General features: G+C 37.2%; 1 protein-coding gene across 1 annotated transcript in view; it reads left to right on the forward strand.

Annotated features, from left to right (window-relative positions):
- The window catches only part of C7 (complement C7), a 62,087-nt gene that overhangs the window by 12,712 nt on the left and 21,769 nt on the right, over positions 1–27,606 (forward strand). The window contains exons 6-12 of the mRNA XM_047556595.1: positions 177–315; positions 13,685–13,855; positions 15,103–15,346; positions 17,762–17,872; positions 20,863–21,029; positions 23,968–24,196; positions 26,088–26,259. Of these exons, the coding sequence (XP_047412551.1) occupies positions 177–315; positions 13,685–13,855; positions 15,103–15,346; positions 17,762–17,872; positions 20,863–21,029; positions 23,968–24,196; positions 26,088–26,259 (1,233 nt within the window). The remainder of the gene's footprint in view (positions 1–176; positions 316–13,684; positions 13,856–15,102; positions 15,347–17,761; positions 17,873–20,862; positions 21,030–23,967; positions 24,197–26,087; positions 26,260–27,606) is intronic.

Here is a 27,606-nt window from a genome sequence, read left to right on the forward strand (position 1 = left end):
CATAAAGTATTATAAAAATTTGTAGAGTTCTCTAATGATGTTTTTTTCCAGCAAATACTATTTCTGTTTAAGTGCCTTTTCTTGCCTCCTTCTTTTCTAACTCCTCCACCTCCTTTCCCTCTTCCTTTTTCTTTCTTCTTCTTCTTTTTTTTTTTTTTTTTTTTTTCTTTTGACAGTTACAATGCACTCACTGGGCAGTTTAGGAATAGAGTCATTAACACTAAGAGTTTCGGTGGTCAATGCAGAAAAGTGTTCAGTGGGGATGGAAAAGATTTCTACAGGCTGAGTGGAAACATCCTCTCCTATACATTCCAGGTACTTAAAAAAATTATGTCACTTTTATTGATTTCTAATCTGTGAATTGTCAGAGATTGTTTTATATGTGAAACTAGCTTTTTAGTATTTGTTGAGGGTTTACTTATGGTCCATTATGTGGGCAATTTTTTTCCTTTGCAAAACAATTTAGGTTTTTTTCTTTTTCATATTTATATTGGTGCATTATAGTTATATATAATGGTAGGATTTGTGGTTACATATTCATACTGTGGTCAATTTTTATAAATGTTTTATGTGGGCTTAAAAAGAATCCATATTGTTTAACTCTTGGGTACAGGGCAGTAATATTTCTAAATTGTGTCATTCATGCTGATGTATTCTTTTTGTTGTTGTTGTTGATTTTGTGATGCTGGAAATCAAACCCAGGGCCTTGCATGTGCTAGGCAAGAAGCTGACATCCCCTTACACATCATTTCAACTCCTCATCCTGTGGGGGCTAGGGGTCCTGGTTGCCTGTCCCTGTGTGAGTGTTAATACTGAAGGCCTCAGCACAAGTGGTATGATAATCTCCTTCTACTGCCACAGTGACAGCTCATTTTAAAAAGTTTTCATTTTTAAATTGTGAGATATTTTATATGTGCAAAATGTGCAAGTTGAAGAACAAATTGCAAATACCCATATGTATCCATAATCCATCATAAGAAATAGGATAGCCAGTGACTTAAAAACTCTTATGTATCCCTCTCTGAGCACATTTCTCCCAACTCCCAACCATTATCATATAATTGTATTAATATCTTCTTTATTTTTCTGTTAATGTTAATTCTATATATGTCTTTGTCCCTAAATAAAATTTAGTTTTGCCTGTTTTTGCCATTTATATAAGTAGAATTATATATTTTTCTATGACTTCTTTTTGCTCAAAATCATGATTTTGAGATATCTTTATGCTAATGCAGATGGCTTTTTTTTTTAATCCTTAATTTTCTCTCATGAAATGCATTGAACACTCTTGTGCATGAGTCCCACACCAATGAACACAATTTTCTTTAGGACCCACACCTGGAACTCAAATTGCTGCTTTATAACTAGCTTTACTGGGTAACGTTTCCCAAATGACTGTATCAGTTTGTACCCTCCTCCCCCGTATGGAAGACTGACCTCAGCTCTATGTTCTTGACAATGTTGGTGTTGCCTGACTTTTTAAACTCTGCTTAAGATCTAGAGGTCTTTTTTGGTTCCACACTTCTGCTTTTTTGAATGCTTTTTCTGTTATGTGCACCTAGACTCTTTGTGTTCTTTTATATCAACAAAAAATCTACTCACTCAAAACAGTTTGGCTTTAGGGAACTTTCCTGAAGATTTGGGGGGAAGATGGAGGAGAGATTTTCTGGTGTAGTCGTGCAAATGCATTCAGGCTATCTCAGTTGGCACCTTCCATCTCAAGACATCCTTCTACAGACTGAGTGCAGAGAAGTTTCTGGTTTATTCTGTTTTTGCCTCTTGCTCTCCTCTTCCAAGATCCCCTCCCTTGTTCCTTTATTCCCTTTTTTGGAGAACTCACAAAATTTCCAACTCAGCCCTTCTTATCTATTACTCTCAAATTTGTAAAACAAAACCACTGGGGTTGGAAACCATCCTTATTTAGCAGAATCAGACTAGGTTGAGCCATGGGATGCAGAGGCCTGGGTTCTACAAACTGCTAGGAAGCATGTGGTGCTGTGTGGGAGTGGCTCCCTGTCCCCTTCTGGAATTTTCCCTTAAGAGAATGGCTCCCCTAACTCTACCCTATCCTGTCCATCACAGAAGAAGCTCCTCCGGGTCCTTGCCCCCTTTACCCGTGTGTCTATAAATAAAAGAACGCTGGGTTACTCCAGTTTGAATGTTGAAAACAGGAGAGAGCTGGTATGACCAGACCCGTCACACCCCTTCTGTCATAAAAAGAGCATTGACTCTCTGTGTTTATTTATTTATTTATTTTTATTTTTTTATTATTATTGTATACAAATGGGATACATGTTGTTTCTCTATTTGGAGTCAAGGCATACCATTTGTGTAATCATATGTTTACATGGGGCAATGATGCTTGATTCATTATTTTTTTTCCCTTCCCCCCACCCCTCCCACCCCTCCCACCCCTCTTTTCCCTCTATACAGTTCTTCTTTCCTTCATTCTTACCACACTCCTTATCCCTAACCCTAAACCTAACCCTAACCCTAATGCTAACCCATCCCACCCCCCATTATATGTCCTCATCAGCTTATCAGCGAGATCATTCGTCCTTTAGTTTTTTGAGATTGGCTTATCTCACTTAGCATGATATTCTACAATTTCATCCATTTGCCTGCAAATGCCATAATTTTATCATTCTTCATTGTGGAGTAATATTCCATTATATATATATGCCACAGTTTCTTTATCCATTCATCAACTGAAGGGCATCTAGGTTGGTTCCACAATCTGGCTATGGTGAATTGAGCAGCAATGAACATTGATGTGGCTGTATCTCTGTAGTATGCTGATTTTAAGTCCTTTGGGTATAGACCACGGAGTGGGATAGCTGGGTCAAATGGTGGTTCCATTCCAAGCTTTCTGAGGAATCTCCATACTGCTTTCCAGAGTGGTTGCACTAATTTGCAACCCCACCAGCAATGTATGAGTGTTCCTTTTTCACCACATCCTCGCCAACACCTATTGTTGCTTGTGTTCTTGATAATCGCCATTCTAATTGGGGTGAGATGAAATCTTCGGGTAGTTTTGATTTGCATTTCTCTTATTACTAGAGATGGTGAACATTTTTTCATATATCTGTTGATTGCTTGTACATCTTCTTCTGTGAAGTGTCTGTTCATTTCCTTAGACCATTTGTTGATTGGATTATTTGTATTCTTGATGTAGAGTTTTTTGAGTTCTTTATAGATTCTGGAGATTAGCGCTCTATCTGAAGTATGAGTGGCAAAGATATTCTCCCACTCTGTAGGCTCTCTCTTCACATTACTGATAGTTTCCTTTGCTGAGAGAAAGCTTTTTAGTTTGAATCTATCCCAGTTGTTGATTCTTGCTTTTATTTCTTGTGCTATGGGAGTCCTGTTAAGGAAGTCTGATCCTAAGCAGACATATTGAAGATTTGGACCTACTTTTTCTTCTATAAGATGCAGGGTCTCTGGTCTGATTCCGAGGTCCTTGATCCATTTTGAGTTGAGTTTTGTGTAGGGTGAGAGATAGGGGTTTAATTTCATTCTGTTGCATATGGTTTTCCAGTTTTCCCAGCACCATTTGTTGAAGAGGCTATCTTTTCTCCATTGCATATTTTTGGCACCTTTATCTAGTATGAGAAAATTGTACTTATTTGGTTTTGTGTCCATGTCCTCTATTCTGTACCATTGATCTGCCTATCTATTTTGGTACCAATACCATGCCGTTTTGTTACTATTTCTTTGTAGTAGAGTTGAAGATCTGGTATTGCGATACCCCCTGCTTCGCTCTTTCTACTGAGGATTGCTTTAGCTATTCTAGGTTTTTCATTCTTCCAGATGAATTTCATAATTGCTTGCTCTATTTCTGTAAGGTACATCATTGGGATTTTAATTGGAATTGCATTGAATCTGTATAGCACTTTAGGTAGTATCGCCATTTTGACAATATTAATTCTGCCTATCCAGGAACATGGGAGATCTTTCCATCTTCTAAGGTTTTCTTGAATTTCTTTCTTTAGTGTTCTGTAGTTCTCATTGTAGAGGTCTTTCACCTCTTTTGTGAAATTGATTCCCAAGTATTTTATTTTTTTTGATGCTATTGTGAATGGGGTAGTTTTCCTAACTTCTCTTTCTGAAGATTCATCACTTATGTATAAAAATGCATTGGATTTATGAGCATTGATCTTGTAACCTGCTACTTTACTGAATTCACTTATGAGTTCTAAAAGTTTTCTGGTGGAATTTCCAGGTTCCTCTAAATATATAATCATGTCATCAGCAAACAGGGATAGTTTGAGTTCTTTTCCAATTCGTATCCCTTTAATTTCTTTGGTTTGTCTAATTGCTCTGGCTAGAGTCTCAAGGACAATGTTGAATAGAAGTGGTGAAAGAGGGCATCCCTGCCTTGTTCCAGTTTTTAGGGGGAATGCTTTCAGTTTTTCACCATTGAGAATGATATTGGCCATGGGCTTAGCGTAGATGGCCTTTATAATGTTAAGGAATGGTCCCACTATCCCAATTTTTTCTAGTGTTTTGAGCATGAAGGGATGCTATATTTTATCGAATGCTTTTTCTGCATCTATTGAAATAATCATGTGATTCTTAACTTTAAGTCTGTTTATATGGTGAATGACATTTATTGATTTCCGGATGTTGAACCAACCTTGCATCCCTGGGATAAAACCCACTTGATCGTGGTGCACTATCTTTTTAATATATATTTGTATGCGATTTGCTAAAATTTTGTTGAGAATTTTTGCGTCGATGTTCATTAAGGATATTGGTCTGAAATTTTCTTTCCTCGATGTGTTTCTGTCTGGTTTAGGTATCAGGGTGATATTGGCTTCATAGAATGAGTTTGGGAGGGTTCCCTCCTCTTCTATTTCATGGAATACTTTGAGGAGTATTGGAATGAGCTCTTCTTTAAAGGTTTTGTAGAACTGGGCTGAGAACCCATCTGGTCCCAGACTTTTCTTTGTTGGTAGACTTTTGATGACCTCTTCTATTTCATTGCTTGTAATTGATTTATTTAAATTGTGTATGTCCTCCTCCTTCAGTTTAAGTAATTCATATATCTCTAGAAACTTGTTGATGTCTTCGAGGTTTTCTGTTTTGTTGGAATATAGATTTTCAAAATAGCTTCTAATTATGTTTTGTATTTCACTTGTGTCTGTTGTGATATTTCCTTGTTCCTTCTGAATTTTAGTAATTTGAGTTTTCTCCCTCTTTCTCTTTGTTAGTGTGGCTAAGGGTTTATCAATTTTGTTTATTTTTTCAAAGAACTAACAATTTACTTTGTTAATTTTTCTGATTGTTTCTTTTGTTTCAATTTCGTTGACTTCAGCTCTGATTTTAACTATTTCCTGTCTTCTACTACTTTTGGTGTTGGTCTGCTCTTCTTTTCTAGGGCTTTGAGCTGTAGTGTTAACTCGTTTATTTGTTGATTTCTACTTCTTTTGTTGAATGCGCCCCATGAAATAAATCTTCCTCTAAGTACTGCTTTCATAGTGTCTCAGAGATTTTGATATGATGTGTCTTTGTTCTCGGTTACTTCTAAGAATTTTTTAATTTCCCTCCTGATGTCTTCTGTTATCCATTCATCATATAATAGTGTATTATTTAATCTCCAGGTATTGGAGAAATTTCTGTTTTTTATTCTGTCATTATTTCTAATTTCAATCCATTATGATCTGATAGAGTACAAGGTAGTATCTCTATCTTCTTGTATTTGCTAACAGTAGCTTTGTGGCATAAAATATGGTCTATTTTAGAGAAGAATCCATGTGCTGCTGAGAAGAAAGTTTATATGTTCTTTGTTGAATGGTATATATTCTATATATGTCCATGAAGTCTAAATTGTTGATTGTGTTATTGAGATCTATGGTTTCTTCATTCAATTTTTGTTTGGAAGATCTATCCAGTGGTGAGACAGGTGTGTTAAAATCGCCTAGTATCATTGTGTTGTGGTCTATTTGATTTCTGGAATTGAGAAGGATTTGTTTGACGTACGTGGATGAGCCAATGTTCGGGGCATAGATATTTATGATTGTTATGTCTTGCTGATTTATGCTTCCCTTAAGCAGCATGTAATGTCCTTCTTTATCCCTTCTGACTAGTTTTGGCTTGAAGTCCACATTATCTGAAATGAGGATGGATACTCCAGCTTTTTTGCTGTGTCCATGTGCATGGTATGTTTTTCCCTATCCTTTCACCTTTAGTCTATGGGTATCTCTTTCTATGAGATGAGTCTCTTGCAGGCAGCATATTGTTGGATTTTTCTTTTTAATCCAATCTGCCAGTCTATGTCTTTTGATTGATGAGTTCAGGCCATTAACATTCAGGGTTATTATTGTGATATGATTTGTATTCCCAGTCATTTGACTCACATTTGTTTTTTGACGTGATTTGGTTTCTCCTTTATTTGCCTATTCCTTTAGGCTAGCGACTCCTGTTGCTGATTTGCTTCATTGTTTTTCATCTCTTCCTCATGGAATATTTTGCTGAGAATGTTCTGTAATGCCGGCTTTCTTTTTGTAAATTCTTTTAGCTTTTGTTTATCATGGAAGGATCTTATTTCATCGTCAAATTTGAAGGTAAGTTTTGCTGGGTATAAGATTCTTGGTTGGCATCCGTTTTCTTTCAGGACTTGGTAAATGTTGTTCCAGGCCCTTCTAGCTTTTAGGGTCTGGGTTGAAAAATCTGCTGATATTCTTATTGGTTTCCCTCTGAATGTAATTTGATTCTTTTCTCTTGCAGCCTTTAAAATTCTGTCTTTATTTTGTATGTTAGGTATTTTCATAATAATGTGCCTTGGTGTGGGTCTGTTGTAATTTTGTATGTTTGGAGTCCTATAAGCCTCTTGTACTTGGTTTTCCATTTCATTCTTCAGATTTGGGAAATTTTCTGATATTATTTCATTGAATAGATTGTTCATTCCTTTGGTTTGTTTCTCTAAGCCTTCCTCAATCCCAATAATTCTTAAATTTGGCCTTTTCATGATATCCCATAATTCTTGTAGATTCTGTTCATGATTTCCTACCATCTTCTCTGTTTGGTCAACTTTGTTTTCAAGATTAAATATTTTTTTCTTCAATGTCTGAGGTTCTGTCTTCCAAGTGTTCTATCCTATTGGTTATGCTTTCTATGGAGTTTTTAACTTGGTTTATTGTTTCCTTCATTTCAAGGATTTCAGTTTGTTTCTTTTTCGGTATATCTAACTCTTTATTGAAATGATCTCTTGCTTCCCGTATTTGCTCTTTTAACTGTTGATTGGTGCGATCATTTAATGCCTGCATTTGCTCTTTCATCTCCTCCTTTAATGCCTGCATTTGCTCTTTCATCTCCTCATTTGCTTCCCCGATTGTTTTAATTATGTACATTCTGAACTCCCTTTCTGACATTTCTTCTGCTGTGCTGTTATTGGGTTTATTGATATAGTATCTCAGTTTGTTTGGGACATTTTCTTCCCTTGTTTTCTCATATTGGTCAGCTGTCAGTGGGACCCTGAGATATTGCAGATTTCCTCTATTGGCTTATAGTGTCCCGGTAGATTTCCAGTGTATCACCTCCCAGCCTTCAGTAGCTTGAAGTCTTGGAGGAACTTGATAATGCAGTGCTTCCGAAGAAAGCTACCCCTAGACCCTACTGGTTCCAGGGCTTGGAGCTGGCTCTGTACGGAAAGGCTCTCACTGGGGGCCTGCACCATGCAGCTGGCCATGTGGGAGGAGCTCACCGCCAGAGTGTGGAAGGCTACCTGGGGAAGACTCTAGCTGCCCTGCCCTGCTCTAATAAGCCACCCCTATCTGTGCCTGCTGCCCAGGCCAAGTTTTGCCCAGTGGGAGAGACTCACCCAGTGACTCTATTTTTGTCCAAGTCTCTCAATGCCTCCCCTTCTTGACTCCTGGGTTCTGGAGCGACTGGAGATGCAGTCACCCTCTAGGCTGCCATCTTGGATCGCCACGTGGAAAGAGCCTGCGGCCAGAGTGGGCAGAGCCGCCTGGAGAAGTCTCTGGTTGCCCTGCCCTGATCCCAGAGGCTGCTTGCGGATCGAAGCTCTCCGTTGGCTCGAGGACTTGTGGCTGGCTCTGTGTAGAAAGGCTCTCACTGGGCAGTCTGCTCCAAGAGGCTAGCCTTGAAAGGCGCCTCCCACTGCAGGGGGCCGGGCTCCTTGGGGAAGTCTCTGGCTGCCCTGTCCTGGTCCCTGAAGCCGCTTGTGGGCCGGAGCATGCCGCGCTGGCTCCGGGACTCGGAGCTTGTTCTGGTCAGAAAGGCTCTCACTAGGGGGCCTGCTCTGAGAACCTGGAGAAGCTGGCTGTGTGGGAAGGACCCACCGCCGGAGTGCGCAGGGCTGCCTGTGGAAGACTCTAGCTGCCCTGCCCTGCTCTGATAAGCCACCTCTATCTGGGCCTGCCACCCGGGCCGATCTTTATCCAGTGGGCAGACTCACCCGTGGCTCTATTTTAGTTCGAGTCTCTCAATGCCTCCCCTTCTTGACTCCTGGGTTCTGGAGCGACTGGGGATGCAGTCACCCTCTAGTCTGCCATCTTGGATCACTTCATGTGTTTATTGAGTAGATAAGTTTTTTTGGGTAGTAAATAGAAAATCCGCCAACATCCTCCTCTGGCAGTTAATCCTTTCCTTCTCCACGTGGGATGTGGCAGAGAGGACCCCAACACACTAGGATGTTCAGACAGAAGTGCCCTATGTTTACACAGGTCAGCCTTCTCTAGAAAGCAGCTTTGATTATAAATGACACACTCCCCACCCCCCAACTTACCTGTACAATGAGTGAGTTACACTTGAGTTGTTGAATCATGAAAATGAAATAAAACTGATCAGAAAATAACTGTATCTACTACTTTTGAATATCTGCTGTGGCATCTGATCTATTTTAGGCGGTTGGTATAGATTTTAATCTTTGCAATATCCTTGAAGAGAAGTAATATTTTATTATTTACCTAAGTAGAAATTGGGGTACAGAGAACTTCAGCCAATTTTCTACACATCATCAAATTAATAAGTAGTAAAACTTGGATCTGTGATGTTTCACAAACCTTTATTTTCTGATTACATTTCACTCTCTTCATGTATTGCATTTAATTTCTTTTTCTATTCTAAATTCTATTTGGGGAACAATATGTATTGTAATTTCATCTTTGACCAGAAGAGAGAATGTGAGATACATATGTGCTGGTAATTTTTTCTTCCTCTATTCTTGGGGGCATGTGCTGCTAATTCTTTCATAATTATAAAGGGAGAAAAATTGCATGAACATTTTCTCAAGGGTCAAATTTAGAAAGTTACAAAGCAGAGGAAATGAGGAGCAGGAGCATTTCTTAGTTGTGAGGTAGATAGGCTAGGAGTCTGCAGCTTCTGAAGAAGATGAATAATTTAATAACAGCCTGATCTTGACATTCATTTTCCTCAGCAGGGCTTGATTTTTGGATTGACATCTGAAATGCCTTTCTAGTCACTGAATGTGAAGGTGTTTGTCAGAAGTAGACAAAATTATAGCCTGTTATTGAGTGAGGAATAACAATGTTTTGAGGATCCAGCCTGAGGGAAGTGAGGTAGAAGCAACAGGATGTGAGCCAGTTATTCGAGTACTAAACCCCAATGTGGTCAAGGAGGTGTGAATATCCTCCATAGCTCATGTAAGCTGACCTAAGCTCATTGCCTGTTCAGCTCTCTGTAAGGTAGAGTTGACTTTTGACTTATTGCAACATAAATGTTGGTGGATAAACGTAAAGCAGAACAAGTTGATCTCTCTTATAATCTCTGGGTGATTAGCATTGTAGTACCCTTACAGCATACCTGGTTTCTTCTTGAGTAAGCCACAGAGTTTGATGTCATGCACATTCTCTGCTTATTCACACTTTCCATGCAACAAGGCAGAACTTTGAAACCTAAGCTCCATGGTTGCTTGGGAAGGTGCCACTCTGCTCAGTTAGTCTGGGAGACAGGTGAAAAGTTATGGTGTTCATTGCAGGTGGAAGTGCATTAAAGAACAAGCTGAACATTCTTCATGGATTCTCCCGTATTTGGTCATGAATGTACTTTGTGATATTTTTTGAAAAGAGATCCCAGTTGCATAGAAAATGAATAACAAAAACATATTATAAAGGCAATTTTAATTAATGCTTAAATTATTGGAGTTTCTGCTTCTATAGGTATGCGGTCTACATATCTGAGATTTATAAATCTACCTTTTGACTGGGAATACTTTGGGTGATGATAAAAATAGCTCATATTTAAGAACCTTTGCACACTTAGCCCTGTTCCAAGAGCTTCACATCTTTTCTTCTTATTCAGATTGAGCATCCCTAATCTGAAAATTCAGATTTGAAATGCTCTAAAATCTGAAACTTTTTGAGCAATGACATGAAACCACAAATGGAAAATTCTACACCAAAGAACTTTGTTTCATGCTTGAAATTATTAAAAATATTATATAAATTTACCTTCAGGGCACATGTACAAGGTACATGTAAGCATAAAAGAACTTTGTGTTCAGACTTGTCCCGTCCCCAAGTATCTCATTATGTATATGCCAACATTCCAAAATTCAAAAAAAAAAAAAAATTGAAATCCAAAACACATTGAGTCCCAAACATTTTGGATAAAGGTTCTCAGTCGGTAATAACTCAAGAAGGTTGTATTGCTATTTCTCATTTCACAGATGAAGAAATTGAGGCAAATCAATGTTAAATAATTTATCCATGATCTTAGGAATAGTCGATGATAAACATCAGAGTTGAATTCTACAAGTCTGGTTCCAATACTACATTTATAGAACATATATCTCTATGTATCTATCTCTGTATCTCTATGTACATACATATACTATAAATTCCTATGGTGTACCTACATGTCTGTGTATTATCTCTATTTAGAAAGAAGGAGAAAGAAAGAAAAATGAAAGAACAAGAGAGCAGGAAGAGCACTTCTGAGTAACTGAAAGAAATAAAGAAGTTCAAACTGGCGACATTGCAGAGTGAAGTTGTCAGAAATGAGGTTATGAGTAAAAAACAAAAGGAAAGTAAAAAAAAAAAAAAAGCCTTTTTTTTTTTTTTTCAGGTCAGGTAAGCATTTTGGATTACAAAATAGCCATTGGAGAGTTTAAGAAGGGAATTCTATGATGCCACTCTTAAGAAGAGTATAGAATGGATTGGAAGGTGGCAGACCTGAAGAAAGAAACCTGGTCATTAAACTGTAGTGCTAACCCTGAAGGGAAACAATAGGGACCTGTGGAAGTCTGTGAATGACCGAGGATGATGGAGAGCCACCAGCCAGGGATATAAATGGGTGTTCCACATGAACCGGTGGCTAAGGAAGTACACAATTCAATGAGATGGATCAGGGCAGGTTTGGAGGGAGAAGACCACGATGGGGAAAGAACCATGAAGACTAAGCTGAAACAGGAAGAGAGTAAAAAATAGAAAATACCAACAGAGAGAAGGGAGAAGGAGTAGAAGAACATGTCTCTAAGAAGTTGAATTAGTAGATGTGGCAATAATAAAATGAGAGTGAAAAGACTAAGGAACGTATTGTCGGCTGTGTCCAGCGCAGTGGATGGAGTGAATAACGGACACGGGCGCCTCCAGGAGGAAGGTCAGAGTACTGGACGCTTGAACTGGTGATTGCAGAGAACAGATCAGTCTGGGAGAAGAGAGGATCTAAGCTGGAAGAAGAGTGTTAATTAAAGAAAACTTAGTAAGATCACACTACCTTGAAAAAATGGTCCCCGATGCTATGCACAGGGTAGATGGGAGTCAGAAGATGCTGCACTAAAGTAGCCAAGAGGCTTATTTGAATAAATCAGAAATCAAATCTTTTTTTGCTTTGCATTAGAGTGTTGGGGATTGAACCTAGGGCCTTACACAAGCTAGGCAAGTGCACATCCACTGAGTTGTACCCAGTTGACAGGAATCAAATATTTGAATTTTGGGTCTAAAGATAGGGGGAAATAGGCTTCTTCTTCTTCTTTTTTTTTTTTCCTTCAGAAGGGATGTAGATGATATGTCTCTCTCAAAAGCTATAAAAAGTTAAGTTTTATGACTCTCAGAACCAAATAGTACTGAGATACTATCTAGGGAGTGTAAATATCTCTAATAAAACTTTGAATAATGCTTTCTTTTTATCAATAAAAATAGACTGTAAAAAGTCTCCATTTCAGCCTGAGTAGAATTTTTGCAACTTTTAAACAAACCAGTTTCATATGGTAATGAAAATAATGCTATAAAAATTCTGATTAGATCCATCTATTTTTCAGCATTTTGGTATATGTGTCTGATTTTCTATATGCAGTAAAAGTCATATAATATTTTATTGCATTTTGGTCTTTTTTCTTTTGGTCTATATTTTGGCTGGGAATGTACTTGCATGGTTAGAGTTAACAGGGTTTTCACATTTACATTTCCTGTCTCATTTAATGCAACAATAGGAGTATTTTGTAATCACATGTATTATTTAGGATGACTGTATACTATTCTGTAATTTTCTTTCCTTTTAGTTGTTTTTGAAAATGGTATCATTTCCATCTTTTCTATTTTCTCTGTGCTTACTTATGGTTTGATCTCAAACAAAGATATGTGGGGACATATAATAAAAATGCAAATGGGTGTGGAAGGACTGTTCCTAATCTGAATATTAGTAAAGAATAGACATTGTGAGAGGGAGTCACCTTGCATGTTTTGTTTTATTCCCATGGAGGTTGACATTTTTAGCAAATTTGTTGCTTATAATTTAAAAAAACAAGAGCTACTCTGTCAGTACTAGAGCTAGTTGTCACATGGTATGATCATCCGGGTTCAATTGCTGGGTGTCCCTTTTAGGCAGGATATGTGCTCAATTTTTTCACCACCAAACCCTCCACCTGGAAGTGTCCAGTAATTATAATACTTGTCAGCCCTTGTAGACATTTCGTGTTTTTTTTTTTTTTTTTTTTTTTTTTTTTGCAGTGCTGGGGATTGAACCCAGGGCCTTGTGCTTGCGAGGCAAGCACTCTACCAACTGAGCTATCTCCCCAGCCTGACATTTCATTTTTACACTAGATATAAAGTGAGATACAGGATGAATGAATGATTGTCACCTCTATGAAAGATGAAACTGTCATTTATCAGTCGAGTATGATTAAGCTATGATTGATCTGCTTAAAATTGTTTGGTGATATCCTTTTCTTACATCATTTAGCACAGGAAAAATAATTGAATTTTAGAATTCTTTCAAGTCAAATAGAAAGTTAAATCCACTATGATTTCACATAGAACATTCCAAAACAAAGTCTCTATGATCTAATTGTTTATTTCACCTATTTGCATCTCTGTTCCTATTAGATGGAAAATCAAGAGCCAAATGCCTGTGATTCTCTGCTAGGGTAGTTGAGGTAATTTGCTTACTTCTGGGAATGCTGACATTCATGGAAAATGAAATATGTGTGTACACAAATGTGTTTTGTGAATTGCCTGGGTTTGCCACCATTGATGCCATAACTCGTTCTTCACAAAGTGTAACTGTAGAATGATCTCTTGCTTTTTTACTCATACAGACCTGATCTTAGTGAGAATCACGGTTTGGATCAATGCAGGGCTTGTTCTTTTCAGAAGACTGTATGAAGAAAGCATTCGTGTTAAAGGATCCATGACAAAAGTATCATGGGTATATCTAAGACCTTACTTTGGTTATAGCATTTTTTTCTTCATTTTCTTTGTAGGTAAAAGTAGATAATGATTTTAATTATGAATTTTACAATAGCAGTTGGTCTTATATAAAACATACATCGACAGAACATACATCATCTAGAAAGAGAAGCTCCTTTTTCAGTTCTTCATCATCTTCTTCACACAGTTATACCTCAAGTTTCAATGAAATCTATAAGAAAAAGGTTAGTACAAAACATCATCTAACTTTTCCATATTTTTCTGGTTTTAGGTATTGCTGACATTAGCAAAGTGCATTTATGAAATGATCAGTTTTCCTATTTAATTAAGGTAATAGCATCTCTTTAAGAGACAGTACAACAAATTTCTTTAAAGGTATAATACTGTCTTATTAATTCTCTTTGACAATATATGCATTTGTATTTTTGTTTGCTCATTATTTGTTCTTATTTGAAAATCTTATAAAGTTTATCTCAAAATCTTCTATTTTAAACTACCCTAAATTTCTCATTCATGGTTATTGATGTTATTATTTCAAGTGTTACATACAGTGTAAAAAATCCAATAAATGCTTATGCTATTGATGGAGATTTTTTAGAAGGTATGTGAAGCTAAAAGATTCTTAAAATACTTCATTACATTTGAGATACCAAAATTCTTATGTGAGGAATTTACTTTTAAATACTTCATTGTTTTGAGATACAAAATCTTTCATATTGGTAAACCTGAGCAGTTGAGATGAACTGCACTGATAAATACTTACTGTAGAAGAAGAATGTATCAGGTTGTTCACTTTCACAATCCACATATTTCATCTTACACTTAGGGCCAGTAGTTTGGTTAATAAATCATGCAAGGAAGGTAATAGGGATAGTGATTTTATTTGTTTTATAATTAAGAAGCTGTGGGAATATGAACCTTTAAAAATATTTACCATCTCCAAATTATTTTGTTCACATAGTGGGACTTTGATATAAGGTATCCAACATCTTGGATATTGTTAAAAAACGCTTAGGAAGTATTTGAAAGCTCTTGTAAAGTAATTTTACTTGTGAATACTTTGGGAGATAAATTATATAGTCATCTTACCTGTAAGTCAGAAGTCATGGTCAAGTTGTGGACCCTAGGAACACATTATTTTAATACTTATTTATTAGATTGTTTAGCAGTTGATGAACTTGATCCTTTTTTCCTAGTCGAAGAGGGCATAGCAACCTGGTCTTGGGGTTTTGGAGATCACGTGAAAAATGAGTTATCATGGTGTCAACCAGATATTATTCTTATTTGGGACTCCAAAATTACTTACATGCTTCATGAGGGTGGACCCAAAAGAGACCTCATCATGTATCATGTAGAAAAATTCATGTTCTCGGTTGATTGGAAGTTGCAGTTGATAGAGGCATTGGATAGGGAATGATTTTTTTTTTTATCTTCCACCTAAAACTCCTTTTACTCTTTCCTCTCCTTATAGAGTTATCAATTATTGGTTGTTCAGAACACTGTTGAAGTGGCTCAGTTCATTAATAACAATCCAGAATTTTTACAACTTGCTGAGCCATTCTGGAAGGAACTCTCCCACCTTCCCTCTCTCTATGACTACAGTGCCTACCGAAGATTAATTGACCGGTATGGGACACATTATCTACAGTCTGGATCCTTAGGAGGAGAATACAGAGTTCTATTTTATGTGGACTCAGGAAAAGTCAAACAGAGTGGTATGTTATTAAAAAATGTTATCTAAAAGCATTTCAGGGATTTTAATGGAGAAATAACATGCAGTAAACCTAAACTTTTGAGCTTTAAAATTTAATTGCGAGAGAGAGAGAGAGAGAGAGAGAGAGAGAGAGAGAGAGAGAGAGAGGTGTTCCATTATCTTCTATTCAAAATCTAACATGGTTTAAGAAATGCCTACCTATATCTTTTAAGTAATACCCTGAGCCAACAGTTATCATTATAGATTGTCTCCAGAGAGTGTAAGTTTAGAATACTTTATAACCTTTCCTGTTTCTCAGATTAAATCATATTTCTTGAGGAAAAATAAATGAGGAATTCACTGATATTCCAGAAATCAGAGTTATTTAAAGAAGAATTTTTACCTACCTCTGTTCTTTATATAATACTTATAACAGTATCTTAAATTTATTGGTTGCCTTCTCAGCATAGTTGAGTTACTGGTTACCAATAATCACTACTATTCAATGAGATGGGTACTATGATGCTTGTTCCATAGAGATTTAGTGCTATGATGTGACTCATCCAAGGGTATGAATAAGAAGGGTATTTAAATCCAGTCAGCTTAGCTTTCTTCCTAGTTGTGTTGCTACCACATTGCCTGATTTTGTTAGAAGCAGGACCTACCACTGAATTCATGCTTTATGGACTCACATTGATAGGACAATCCCTACCACCTGCCCAGATGTGGGATTTGTGTCTTCACATCTGCCATTCCTCTCCAAAGACCTTGTGATCTTGGCTTACTAATGTTCCAAGTCAAACCTCCTTGCAGACTTTGTCCTTTAGCTGATGTCCACACTTCCTTCTTGATTCCAGAATGCTTCTTCAGGTTCTTTCTCTAATAAAGATTCTGTTACAACCTTGGAGAAGAATAAGGCTTCTTACTTGAGACTCAAAGGAAGTTTTGTAGCTTTTTTCTTATGAATGAAGCATAATATAATTTTTCTGTTTACATTGGATTTTTTGTGCTTCTCTGTCTGATAAAATTTAACTAGAATTTGTACTTTTCTGACTTCACAGGTTGAAAGTGAATGCACAACCATGGGTTTCATAGCAAAGACAGAAGTATCATTTCTTTGGAGAATCAGTCCAGCAAGGGCTTGACCTAAACTGTTTCCCTATTTTGGTTTTATAATGCTTAAAAGACATGAATATTTTTAAATAAGAACCTTCCAAATTGGTCAAGTTTTTTGAAAAAAATTTTTTCCAAAGCAGTTTATTTTCTTCTTAAAGTTCTAATTTAAATATGATAAAACTTGTGGGATATAATTCATGCTCCTAATTGTTCTTTAAGAAACATTTATGCCTATAACTCCAACCATTTAGGAGGCTAAGGCAGGAGTATGGCAAATTTGAAACCAACCTGGGAAATTTAGTGAGACCCTGTCTCAAAATAAAATACGGGCTGGAGATGTAGTTAAGTGGTAGAGTGCCCCTGAGTTTAATCCCTAATACCACTAATAAACAAATAAAAAATAAAATAAAATAAATAAAAAATTAAGGTTTGGCTGGGGCTGTAGCTCAGTGGTACAGCATTTGCCTTGCAAGCAGAAATAAAAAAGACAGAAATAAAGAAAAGAAGAAAAATATTGAGGCTTGTCTAATATAGTTATTAAAATTATATCAAGATTATATGAGGAAAGCATATTTCCAAACTTTATAATTTTCTGTCCTACTTTAAAAAATTAATAAACACAAACCTATTTGATCTACTTGATAATGAGTTGAAATTATCACATTCTAAGGTTTTGGGCTATAGAAAGAAGTTAGGAACCACAAAGGATAAAGATGAAGAAGCTGAGTCAGTAGAAATAAGGTACTAGAAATTAATTAGTGCAGAACCATAATCCAGACTTTGAAGTCTCCAGTAGGTGGACTGGAAGCCACTATACTCCTGTGTTTATCAATTTGTTTTATGCCTAAGAAGCTGATTGTGAAAGGGCAGAAGATATCATTCCTTTGGGGTGTTCCATTTCTGTTGCCTCCACTGCTTATTGTGGAGATTACTTCCCACTTCCTCCTCTCTCTGGCCAAAGCTCATAGAAGGAAAATAACAAAACATAAGTATTCCCTTTTCTGAACTTTGACCTTTTAGAGTAACTTTAAAAAAATTTTTTTAGATGTTAATGGACCTTTATTTTATTCATTTATTTATATGTGGTGCTGAGAATTGAACCCAGTGTCTCACACATGGCTGGGCAAGTGCTCTACCACTGAGCCACAACTCCGGCCCCTAGAGTAATTGAAAATGTACACGTCATGTCACTCTTGATTAAATGAGTACAGTAGCAGGAAACAACCCATACCTTGACCCACAAAGGAGGTCTTCAGTGAGGGCACAAACTAAACATCTAAACATCCTTTTTTTTTTTTTTTTCTGCATTCCTCCTGCCCAGATTCTGAGTCAGTAGATGAGAAGACATGTACTTCCTCAGATTTCCATTTTCTTTATAAATCATCAGAGCAAAAATGCAAGGAACTGGAAGAGGCTGTAAAATTGGCTTCAGGTAAATGAGAAGGGAGCAATTTGCATTGTAGGCTTGCTGTCGCTGTCTTCTCTCTGTTAATTCTTGGTCACACCTGTTCTACTTTTTGTTTTTCATCTATTTGGTTATTTTTGCTTCTGCTCTCCCTTTCATATGTCATGAAAGTGAGATGTCATGCAAGGTGGGGATCTACTTTGAATTGTAATTGTTCCCAGTGTACATTACTTTGTTTCCCTACAATGACTGGCAAACAAGTCTAGAAAAGTGATAGTAACCAGGGGAAGATTCATTTCTACTTTATGATAAGGATGTGCAGTACAGTTAAGGTTTTGGTGTGCACTGGTGGTGGTGGAAAGGGTGAAGAAAGTGGTGTGCCAATCTTTGGGTGATTGCAGAAGGAACTGGGAAGGCAAATTGATGAAGACTGCTTAGGTACCATGTTAAAGGTGTATGGATTTTATCCTACTGGCTATTGGGTACTATTAAAAGATTTAATACAGGGAGTAAGTGAAGGATTACATAGGAAAAGTTGAGAAAGAAGAGGGAGAGAGAAATAAATAATCTATTAGGAAAAGAAATAGAAGAGATGGAAAGTGAAAAGTGAAGGGAGAGAGAGAGAGAGAGAGAGAGAGAGAGAGAGAGAGAGAGAGAGAGAGAGAGAGAGAGAGAGAATGAAGTGCTTCTAAGAGAAGTCAAGTAAGGTAAGAACCCAAGCTTGACCATTGGATTTGGAGATGAATACTTTGTTGCTATAAAAGGAAGTGATTCTGTAGTGTTGTAGGAATAAAAGTGAGACAGCAGTGCATTGTGTGAAGCCATGGACCCAGCAGCATTAGGTCTTAAATGCTTCTTGGGTGATGACGGAAATTGGGGGGAAAGTGAAGACTGACCCAAGTACCATGATTGTCACAAGGAAGCAAGGTAATGACTGCAAGAAGAAGGAAGGGGAAGACAGTAGTAAAACCAGGTTTATGTACACACTTACTTCATTCCCCAGCTATTTATGGAGTCTCTAGGATGTGCCAGAAATTGTTCTAGGCACTGGGGATACAGTAGTGAACTCACCAGAGGAAGTGCTTATCTTTAGGGAGCTGACGTGACACAAGGGGACATTTTTGAACAAGATGGAAAAATAATGTTATGGGCATAGAAAAAGTGAAAGTTGAAGCTTTGGAAAGATGTTGACATTGGTTATCAGCTGGGTGACAATTGATTTCACTTTATTATTTTTTATTTAACAAACAAATAGCACTTACAGTAAGCTCAGCACAATTTTAAATAATCTTCACATAGTAACCAAAATAATTGTCCTAAGAGGTAAGTGTTAATAATATTTGCATTTTATAGTCAGAGACACTGTGACTTAGAAAAGTTGCTCAAGATCACAGCTAAGAAGAATCAGTTGCACTCTGCTGCCTTTTCTAGGGGAAAAGAGCCAGAGTTTAGGGCTCCCTGGGGTGTGAAGAAGGTGACCATAAAAATTGTATTCTTAGGATCTGTAGTTTTTAATACGTGTGCCTATTAAGGCAATGATTCTCAAACTTTAGTATGCATGAGGACCACCAGGGGAAGCCTGCTGAAATGCTGATTCCAGGTCTTATTCTCTCAGACATTCTTTCATAGGTCTTGGTTGGGGCTTGGAAATTTCTAGTTACCTTAGTGGTTTTGACTCAGTAACTCCGGGTCTGAACTTTGTGATATATTGCATAAAAAGGGTGCCTATTTACATATCAAAAACATAACTAACAATGAAGCTGAGGAAGCACTCTGGTAATTTATTAAAAATATCAGGTTTTAATAATTTCTCATTTTAAAGGTACAATATACTTATTTCATGAAATTGCAAAATTTGAACAGCTACAAGAGAGGAAGTGGAAACCACTCAAAATCCGATTTGTAAGATTAAGAATTTCTGGTGATAACCTGTATAAAAATCAATTACAAACTGATAAAAATATTTTTGAAATTATGAAGCACATAAATGGAAAACCTTTAATTAGCATTCAAACTTTTCAGAACACTTTTCATGTGTTAGGTAATGTATTCCTGTTAAATAAAATGTTTTTTTTTTTTGTTTCATTGTTAACATATGAGATGCAAGGACTATTTTGCCCCTTACATTTTATTACACAAATTTTCAAACATATAGGAAAGTTCGAATAACATAGTAATTAATATCTATATACATCTCCTATACTGAACAATTATTATTTTGACATTTCCTATATATATGTATCTTATGTGTATATATATATACCTGTATATTATTATAATCTTGACTGATTATTTGGCAGTATATAAATGTCATATATTTGAAATGTTTCTAATATTTGATGAACCATATGAAGGTAAGTTTCAGAAACCATTATACTTAAATCCTTAAATACATACGTGTGTCTTCTAAGAAGGACCTTCTCCTGCAAAACATGATATACTCCTATTACGCTAAGAACGTTGAAAAAGTTAATAATTTTCTAATTTCATCTACTTAGGGCAATGGAATTTTTATCATTTTTTTTCTTTAAAATATCTCATTTTTTAGAACAGTTTTGTGTTCACAGCACAACTGAGAGAAAAGTACAGATTTGCCATATGCTCCCTGCCCACCTACACACGCAGTCTCCTCCACCATTCGCATCCCCAGGTGGAGCATTTGTTAAAACTGATGAATCTGCATCGACACCGCATTACCACTCAACCCTGGTTAATGCTAGGATTTTGCTCTTGGTGTTGTACATTGTAAGGGTTTGGACAAAGGCACAATGCACGTATTACTGTTGTAGTATCGTGTAGGATAGTTTCATTGCCCTAAAAGCCTGTTCTCTGTCTGATCTTCACTCCTTCACTCCAGGATACCACTTGTTTTTTAACTGTCTTCATGATGTTTTTCCTCAGAATGATATACAGCTGGATCGATTTTGAAAAATATTGGATGGATTTTTCACTTTAATATTCTTATTTTCATTTTCTTTGTGCACTCAGACTTACTTCACTTGATTTCTCCTGTGTAGGAAATGAGAAAAATGTGTTGCGAGGAGTCCCATTTGTCCGAGGGGGCGGTTCAGGCTTCATAGCTGGCCTTAGTTTCCTACAGCTGGACAATCCTGCCGGAAACAGAAGGCGGTACTCTGCCTGGGCACAGTCTGTGAGTCGTCTTCCCCAAGTCATAAAACAGAAGGTATGTGAGGCTCTCTTTAAAGCCTAGGAAGTACTCATGTTTATTTGCACTGGGAAAATGAGATTAAATCAAGGTGATTAAACAGCTGGTGGTAATTAGCATTTTTCTGTATTCCAATTACGTTTTATGCAGCAAAATCAATGCATACATAGTAACAAGAAACAGAAGGTATGTTACCTGGTATGTTCACATTTCAGTTGTAAAGGTTAAATGTCTTGTAAATCCCAAGAGAAATTAATGATGAAAGTTGCATTTTTAACTTTTGACCTGAATCAGATTATCTCTTTTTTGATTCCTAATTCAGAAGAGTTACAGATTCTTACAAGAGGAAGGCATGTAGACTTGCCACCTATTACGTCTGTCAGATTGTCTTCTTTCTGTGACCATGGTTCATGGCCTATTGAAATCCTGTAAATTAGGATAGCACTAAATTGACTGAAAAATTTAGGGTGTTTTCTTGATATGGTCAGTTCTTTTATAATATATGTTTTCCTAAAAAATCACAGAGCTATATTATATAGCACCAAAAAGACCAAAGGGCTATGGGAAAATGAGGTGAGGGACACAGCAACACCATACACATCATTTGTGACTCTCATTAAAAAAATAAAAAGGTACTTATAAAAATAGTAGAACATTTTTATACGTGCTATGTTATTTTTTAAATTTTTTAAAAATTTGTTTTAATTAGTTATATATGACAGTAGAATGCACTTTGATACATCATATATAATGGAATATAATTTCTCATTCCTCTGGTTATACATGATGTGGAATCTCACTATCCTTCCTACCTCCATATCCCCTCCCCTCCCTTCACTCCCCTGTACCTAATCTAAAGTAACTCTATTGTTTCCTTACCCACACCCATTGTAAATTAGCATCTGCTTATCAGAGAAAATATTCAGCTTTTGTTTTTTTTGGGATTGGCTTATATAATTAAGAAATGCATATGTGCTGCAATAAATGTGGCATATTTCCTGTAAAAAGATCTGAAGCTGGATGGGTGCAGGAAGGTTGATAGCTAAGGAGTGGTAGAAAGAAAACTATAAGGAATCTGACAGTTGTAAATGCTGGATGGACAGGTGTAGTTTCTAATACAGGCAGTGAATTGTTTGAGGTGTTTGTGTGCATGGACATTTCAGGTATGTCTATCAGGGTTGTTTGTGCTACATGCGATTTTCTGTGTACACCCTGTGTTTCTTGTGGATAAAATTATACATAGGAAAATGCAAAATTTGCCATATGCTCATGTTGTTCCCTAATATATCAATCTTTTTTAAACTTTCACTTTATTTATTTTGTATGTGGTGCTTCTGAGGATAGAACCCAGTGCCTCACACGTGATAAGCAAGTGCTCTGGCACTGAGCTACAGTCCCAACCCCTAATTTATCAATCTTAATGGACCAAATCAACATTTTCAAAACAACCTAATAGCAGAACTGATTTTATAATTTATTCCCCACCATAGAAGTCAATGTCCCAGACAAAGCCTCATTCTGAGAGATTAAGAGACTTGGACATATTTTATATTAATCGCTCTTCAAGTATTCTCCTAACACCATATTATACCCAGTTGCTTCTAAATAAACTGAGGACCTGAGAATTTTTCCTGGAAACTCTTAAAGTGCCATTTGTTAATATTCAAAACAACCAATATTCATTATCTGTGTCCCAAACATTCTTTAGAAATCCTAAATTGTTGATTAGGGAAAAACAAACATTCATTCACAGACTCAACTATGTGCTTTCCCACAAAAGACTGTAAACTGTCATAGATGTGCTAACTTATTAGCAGGATAGGAATGGAGTAATGAAAAAAGATAATATATGACCATACAAGGCCAACCTGCTCATAAAAGCCTGGCCCCAAAGCCTATGGTGCATATCTCTTTCCAGTTCTGTGGTTAGTGACATCATGATGTTAGTCTGAAATTGGCTATGGTGAGAGTACTCTGAAAAATTGGCAAGAGTTAAAAAGCAGAGCCTTTTTGCTCCTGAGAGAGCAGACTGTTAAAGTTTAGCCAGCATATCTGTAATTTTGAAGTTGCTTTTCTTCTGAAATATGCTGCACAGAGTAATAATGTCTACCTGTTTTAAATTTCTCCAGGAGTTCATGGTCTCCACTAAAGAGACTTGTTAAATTTCTCAGAGTTAAGAAACTTAATTCTAAACTTAATTGTACTTGCTTCGTTGCTGTAATTTAAGTGCATTTCCTTTTCTTTTGTCCCCTAAGGGAATGGTGATGTATTGTCTTCAAAATCATCTTCCATTAGCTAGAAAATGCATGTTCTGTTTTTTTTTTTGTTTTGTTTTGTTTTTTAATTTTATGAATTCATAAAAGATATAAAATATCCCTTCCCTATCTTATTCTAATTTTCCCTAGGTTTATCTTGATTTAGTTGCAAAGAGAGTGAATGGCTTTCTTTTCTTATTTGAACAAGAAAATAGTGTGCTGTAGTCCCCCTTGTCTGCAGTTTCACTCTCCTTGGCTTTAGCTTCAGAGCAATGTTGGTTTGAAAATATTAGATGAAAAATTTCAGAAATAAACAATTCACAAATTTTAAGTAACTTTGACTACAATATAGTATTATAATTGCTCTATTTTCTTATTAATTATTGTTGTCAATCTTTTACTATGCCTAATTTATAAATTAAGTTAAATAAGATAAAATGAATTTATAAATTAAATTAAAATAAATAGGTGTGTACATATAGGAAAAAATGGGTATATATGGTATTTGATACTATATGTGATTTCTGGCATCCCCCCGGGGGAGGGGGAGTGACACAGCCCCTGTGGATAAGGGGAACTACAGTAATGGACATAAGGGTGACTTTTTATTTTGTTTCAGTGGTGATTGTGCCTGCATGTTAAAAGGAAAACATTCTCACCTAAAATTCTGAGCACTGATTAGGATGTCTTTATTTGTATAGCTGACACCTTTATACGAGCTGGTAAAGGAGGTTCCTTGTGCCTCTGTGAAAAGACTGTACCTGAAACGGGCTCTTGAGGAGTATCTGGATGAATTCGACCCCTGCCATTGCCGGCCTTGCCAAAATGGCGGCTTGGCTACTGTTGGGGATACCCAGTGTCAGTGCCATTGCAAACCATATACATTTGGTGTGGCTTGTGAACAAGGAGTCCTCGTGGGGAACCAAGCAGGTCAGTGTGCTGAATTTTCTCTAGTTAGGATGGACACATTGAAAATGGAATTACTCTTTCTCTCTGGCTTCTGAGATGTGTTTCTTTGCCTATAAAAAAGGGAAGTCACATTTGAATCTACAAACTCCTTTCGGCAGTTAAGACCTTCTGCTATCTCTCTTTTTGCCCATCTGAATTAACAATGCCACTATGCCTTCTACTCTCCATTCTCTACTAGAATAAAATTATGGATAAAATACCTCCCATCTTCCCATAATTATCTCAATAAGGTTTTGTTGTAACATAGGTCTGTGGAGCCTGAGTTTGCATTGCCTAACCTTTCTGACAGTAAGTTCTTTGAAACATCTGTACTTCTATTTTGTATTATGTTCCGTCAATCAATTGCTCACAAATTCTGTTGAAAATCTGCTGTGTACTCAGTAGCATGGTGCTTCAAGTACTTAGAACAGGGTTATGTGAAGTTGACTTAATGAGTAGTCAAAGTATGACTACAATTTATATATGCTTATTTTTATTCTGTGTATTTGTATGTCTTTCTCCTCTAGAAAACTCATTCCTAGGGCTGTTTGATTCCTTTCCTTATTCCTGACATAAGGCTTGATTCCTAGAAGTCACTAAATAGATGTCTAATAAGCAAATAAATACATGACTAAGCAATGGTTACTTATAGAAAAGCATCAGGAAGGCATCCTTGTCCCCAAATGGCTTTCCAAGAGCCTGTCCTGGTATATTAAAATCCCACCATTGTGATGATTTCCTCTGTGGCTTTGATTTCCAGTGTCTGTTGAAATGGGAGCACCCCCTGCTGGTAAGGACTGGGGTAGCAATCACAACATTTTGAGCAATTGTTACCCTCTATTGACATACTCAGGGGGCTGCTTTATTTAATAAATTCTAATTAGGACAATGCAAGAAAAGTCACTGGAAAATGTCATGCAAATTGGTTTAGTTTTGGTGTGCATGTGATACTGAGGAGTAGATATGGAGTGGGGGCAAGAGGAATGTGGTCACACAGAGAAGTAGCTTAAGAGTAGCAAACACACACACATATTGTCAGGATCCAGTATTTAGGGGAGTGATTTCTGAGGCCATGTCTAAGTAGGAAATCAGGGCTCTTAGAATATGGTGCAAGTTACCTCTTGCCTGTCCTAGAGGATACTCTAGGGGAAAGCGCTAGAAAAACTCTGATTCTTAAGTGGGCTCTGAGGCAGCAGGTGGCCAGGGTGGTTGAGGAAGTGCCTGTAGATTGGAGAAGAATGCTGATGGGAAGCATAACTTGAGATTTAAAAGCATTTCTTCTGTTTGATACATTTCCTCATCTTGTACAGTGTCAACCCTGGGGTTGGCAGACTGGGAGGACCAATAGGTTGTGTTCTCTTCATTCCAAGCCAAAACTTTAACTGTAGGAACATAGTTGCCTTATGGAGAGACTGTGGGGGTGAGGAAGAATCCTACACTCAGAAGACCAGGGTACAGTCTGGATGTGGCTCTTGACAGCCATTACAACACTGAGCATGGCATATAACCACTTTGCCTTAGATTCCATGTCAGTATAACGGAATAATAACAGACCTCCTGCCTGCCTTCATTTGTTTTTGTGAGAAGTATATAAATGATACATCATCCATGAAAGTACTCTAGAACAGTTGTAATATAATCAATAGATTTAAAATATAATTACAAAAATCTCACTAATGCAGCCTTAATATGGACATTCTGAGTCTGTGTAGGGTCATTCTGGCCACTGTAGAAAAACTTTACTGAACAGAGCAGAAGTAATCAATGACCAGAACTGACCATACCCCAGGCAAATATGGCAAGGAGCATAGCATTAATCTCTGAAGTCCTCCTCTCCAAGAACTTAATGAAGAACTTTTCCCTTATCATACAGGAGGGGTTGATGGAGGTTGGAGTTGCTGGTCCTCTTGGGGCCCCTGTGTTCAAGGGAAGAAAACAAGGAGCCGGGAATGCAATAACCCACCTCCCAGCAGGGGTGGGAAGTCCTGTGTTGGAGAAACTTCTGAGAGCAGGCAATGTGAAGATGAGGAGCTGGAGCATTTACGGTAATGGAGGTCAGATCTCTGGGAGTTGTGTAGAACAGTAAGTATGAAGTATATGATGGCTGCCAGCAAAAGATTTGCATATTAGGTGGTGAGTCTTATCAGTGATTACTTAGCCTCTTGGCCCTGGAGTTAGTGAAAGAGAGAAATGGCCAACTTGTGCTTGTATGCTTCAGGTTTTCTTGACATCAGGGTTAGCAGAGGGCTGGGAGCAGCCCAGCTGAGCGGATATGAGCAGCATTCTTGGCATCATGCAAATTTGCCCATCTACACACTATACTTGCTATGTGACCTTGGCAAGTTACTTACACACCTCTAAAATTAGAATAATAGTAGTAGATAAATCTATAATAGGATGTTGTCAGAATTGAAGGAGATTAAGCATGTAAAGCAATTAGTATGCCTGGAACATAATAAACATTCAATAAATATTGTTTCACTTTAAAAATCTACTACTCCTTCTTGTTTTCCTATTCTTTGGGTTAAACATAAACCCAGATGTCTGAGATGTATATTTTGACTGATTAGCCCAGTGGTCATCTGACACTAGTCTGCATTTGTAAGATCATTGTACATGCCATCTCAAAAATGCTTAGTTGAGAGCTGGGGAGATAGCTCAGCTGGTAGAGTGCTTGCCTTGCAAGCATAAGGCCATGAGTTCGATCCCCAGTACCGCAAAAAAAAAAAAAAAAAAAAAAAAAAAAAGCTTAGTTGACCCAATTGTGCACCTGGGTCAGAATTCTTTATGCCATATCCCACTGTTTTATTGCCATCTTGAGTAAACTCTTCTGATTAGGAAGTTGGAAGAAAGTTCTAGTAAGATAATTTGAAGGTCATGTGAATTAAAGAGGCAAGGTGCTTGTGGAAGGATATCTTATTCCTAGGTCTTCCATGCCTCGTAATCCAACAATCACCAGTATCTCTTGGCTGGGGAAGCTGGGAAGCATAATATGGTTATGGTGGGAAGAGAATGCTGGCTTCATCCTCTGGGAGGATGAAGGTCTGAGAGGAGGTCTCTGCCTGAGTAGACCTGTTTCTCCTGCCTTTCGACATAAAGCTGGAGGGAAGGGAATATCCTAAGGGAGGCACTGAAGGAATGGTCACTTGTCTTTGTGGTCAGGGAAGTATCCTCCTCCTCAGACCAAACAGGAAAGCTTTGATCAATACTTCTCATTTCTGGGTTTCTTCAGAGTGCTACTAAAGGATAGGCATTGAGCTGAGAAGAAGGTAGTGTCCACGGGCTGTCTGCAGTGCACAGATTCCATGTCTCTGCAGTGGTCTGTTGACCTCATAGGCACTGCTGAAAACCACTGTTTAATGATGGATGTCATCATTATTCCTATTACACCC

This window comes from Sciurus carolinensis, chromosome 6 (assembly GCF_902686445.1).
Source record: "Sciurus carolinensis chromosome 6, mSciCar1.2, whole genome shotgun sequence".
Taxonomy (NCBI): Eukaryota; Metazoa; Chordata; class Mammalia; order Rodentia; family Sciuridae; genus Sciurus; species Sciurus carolinensis.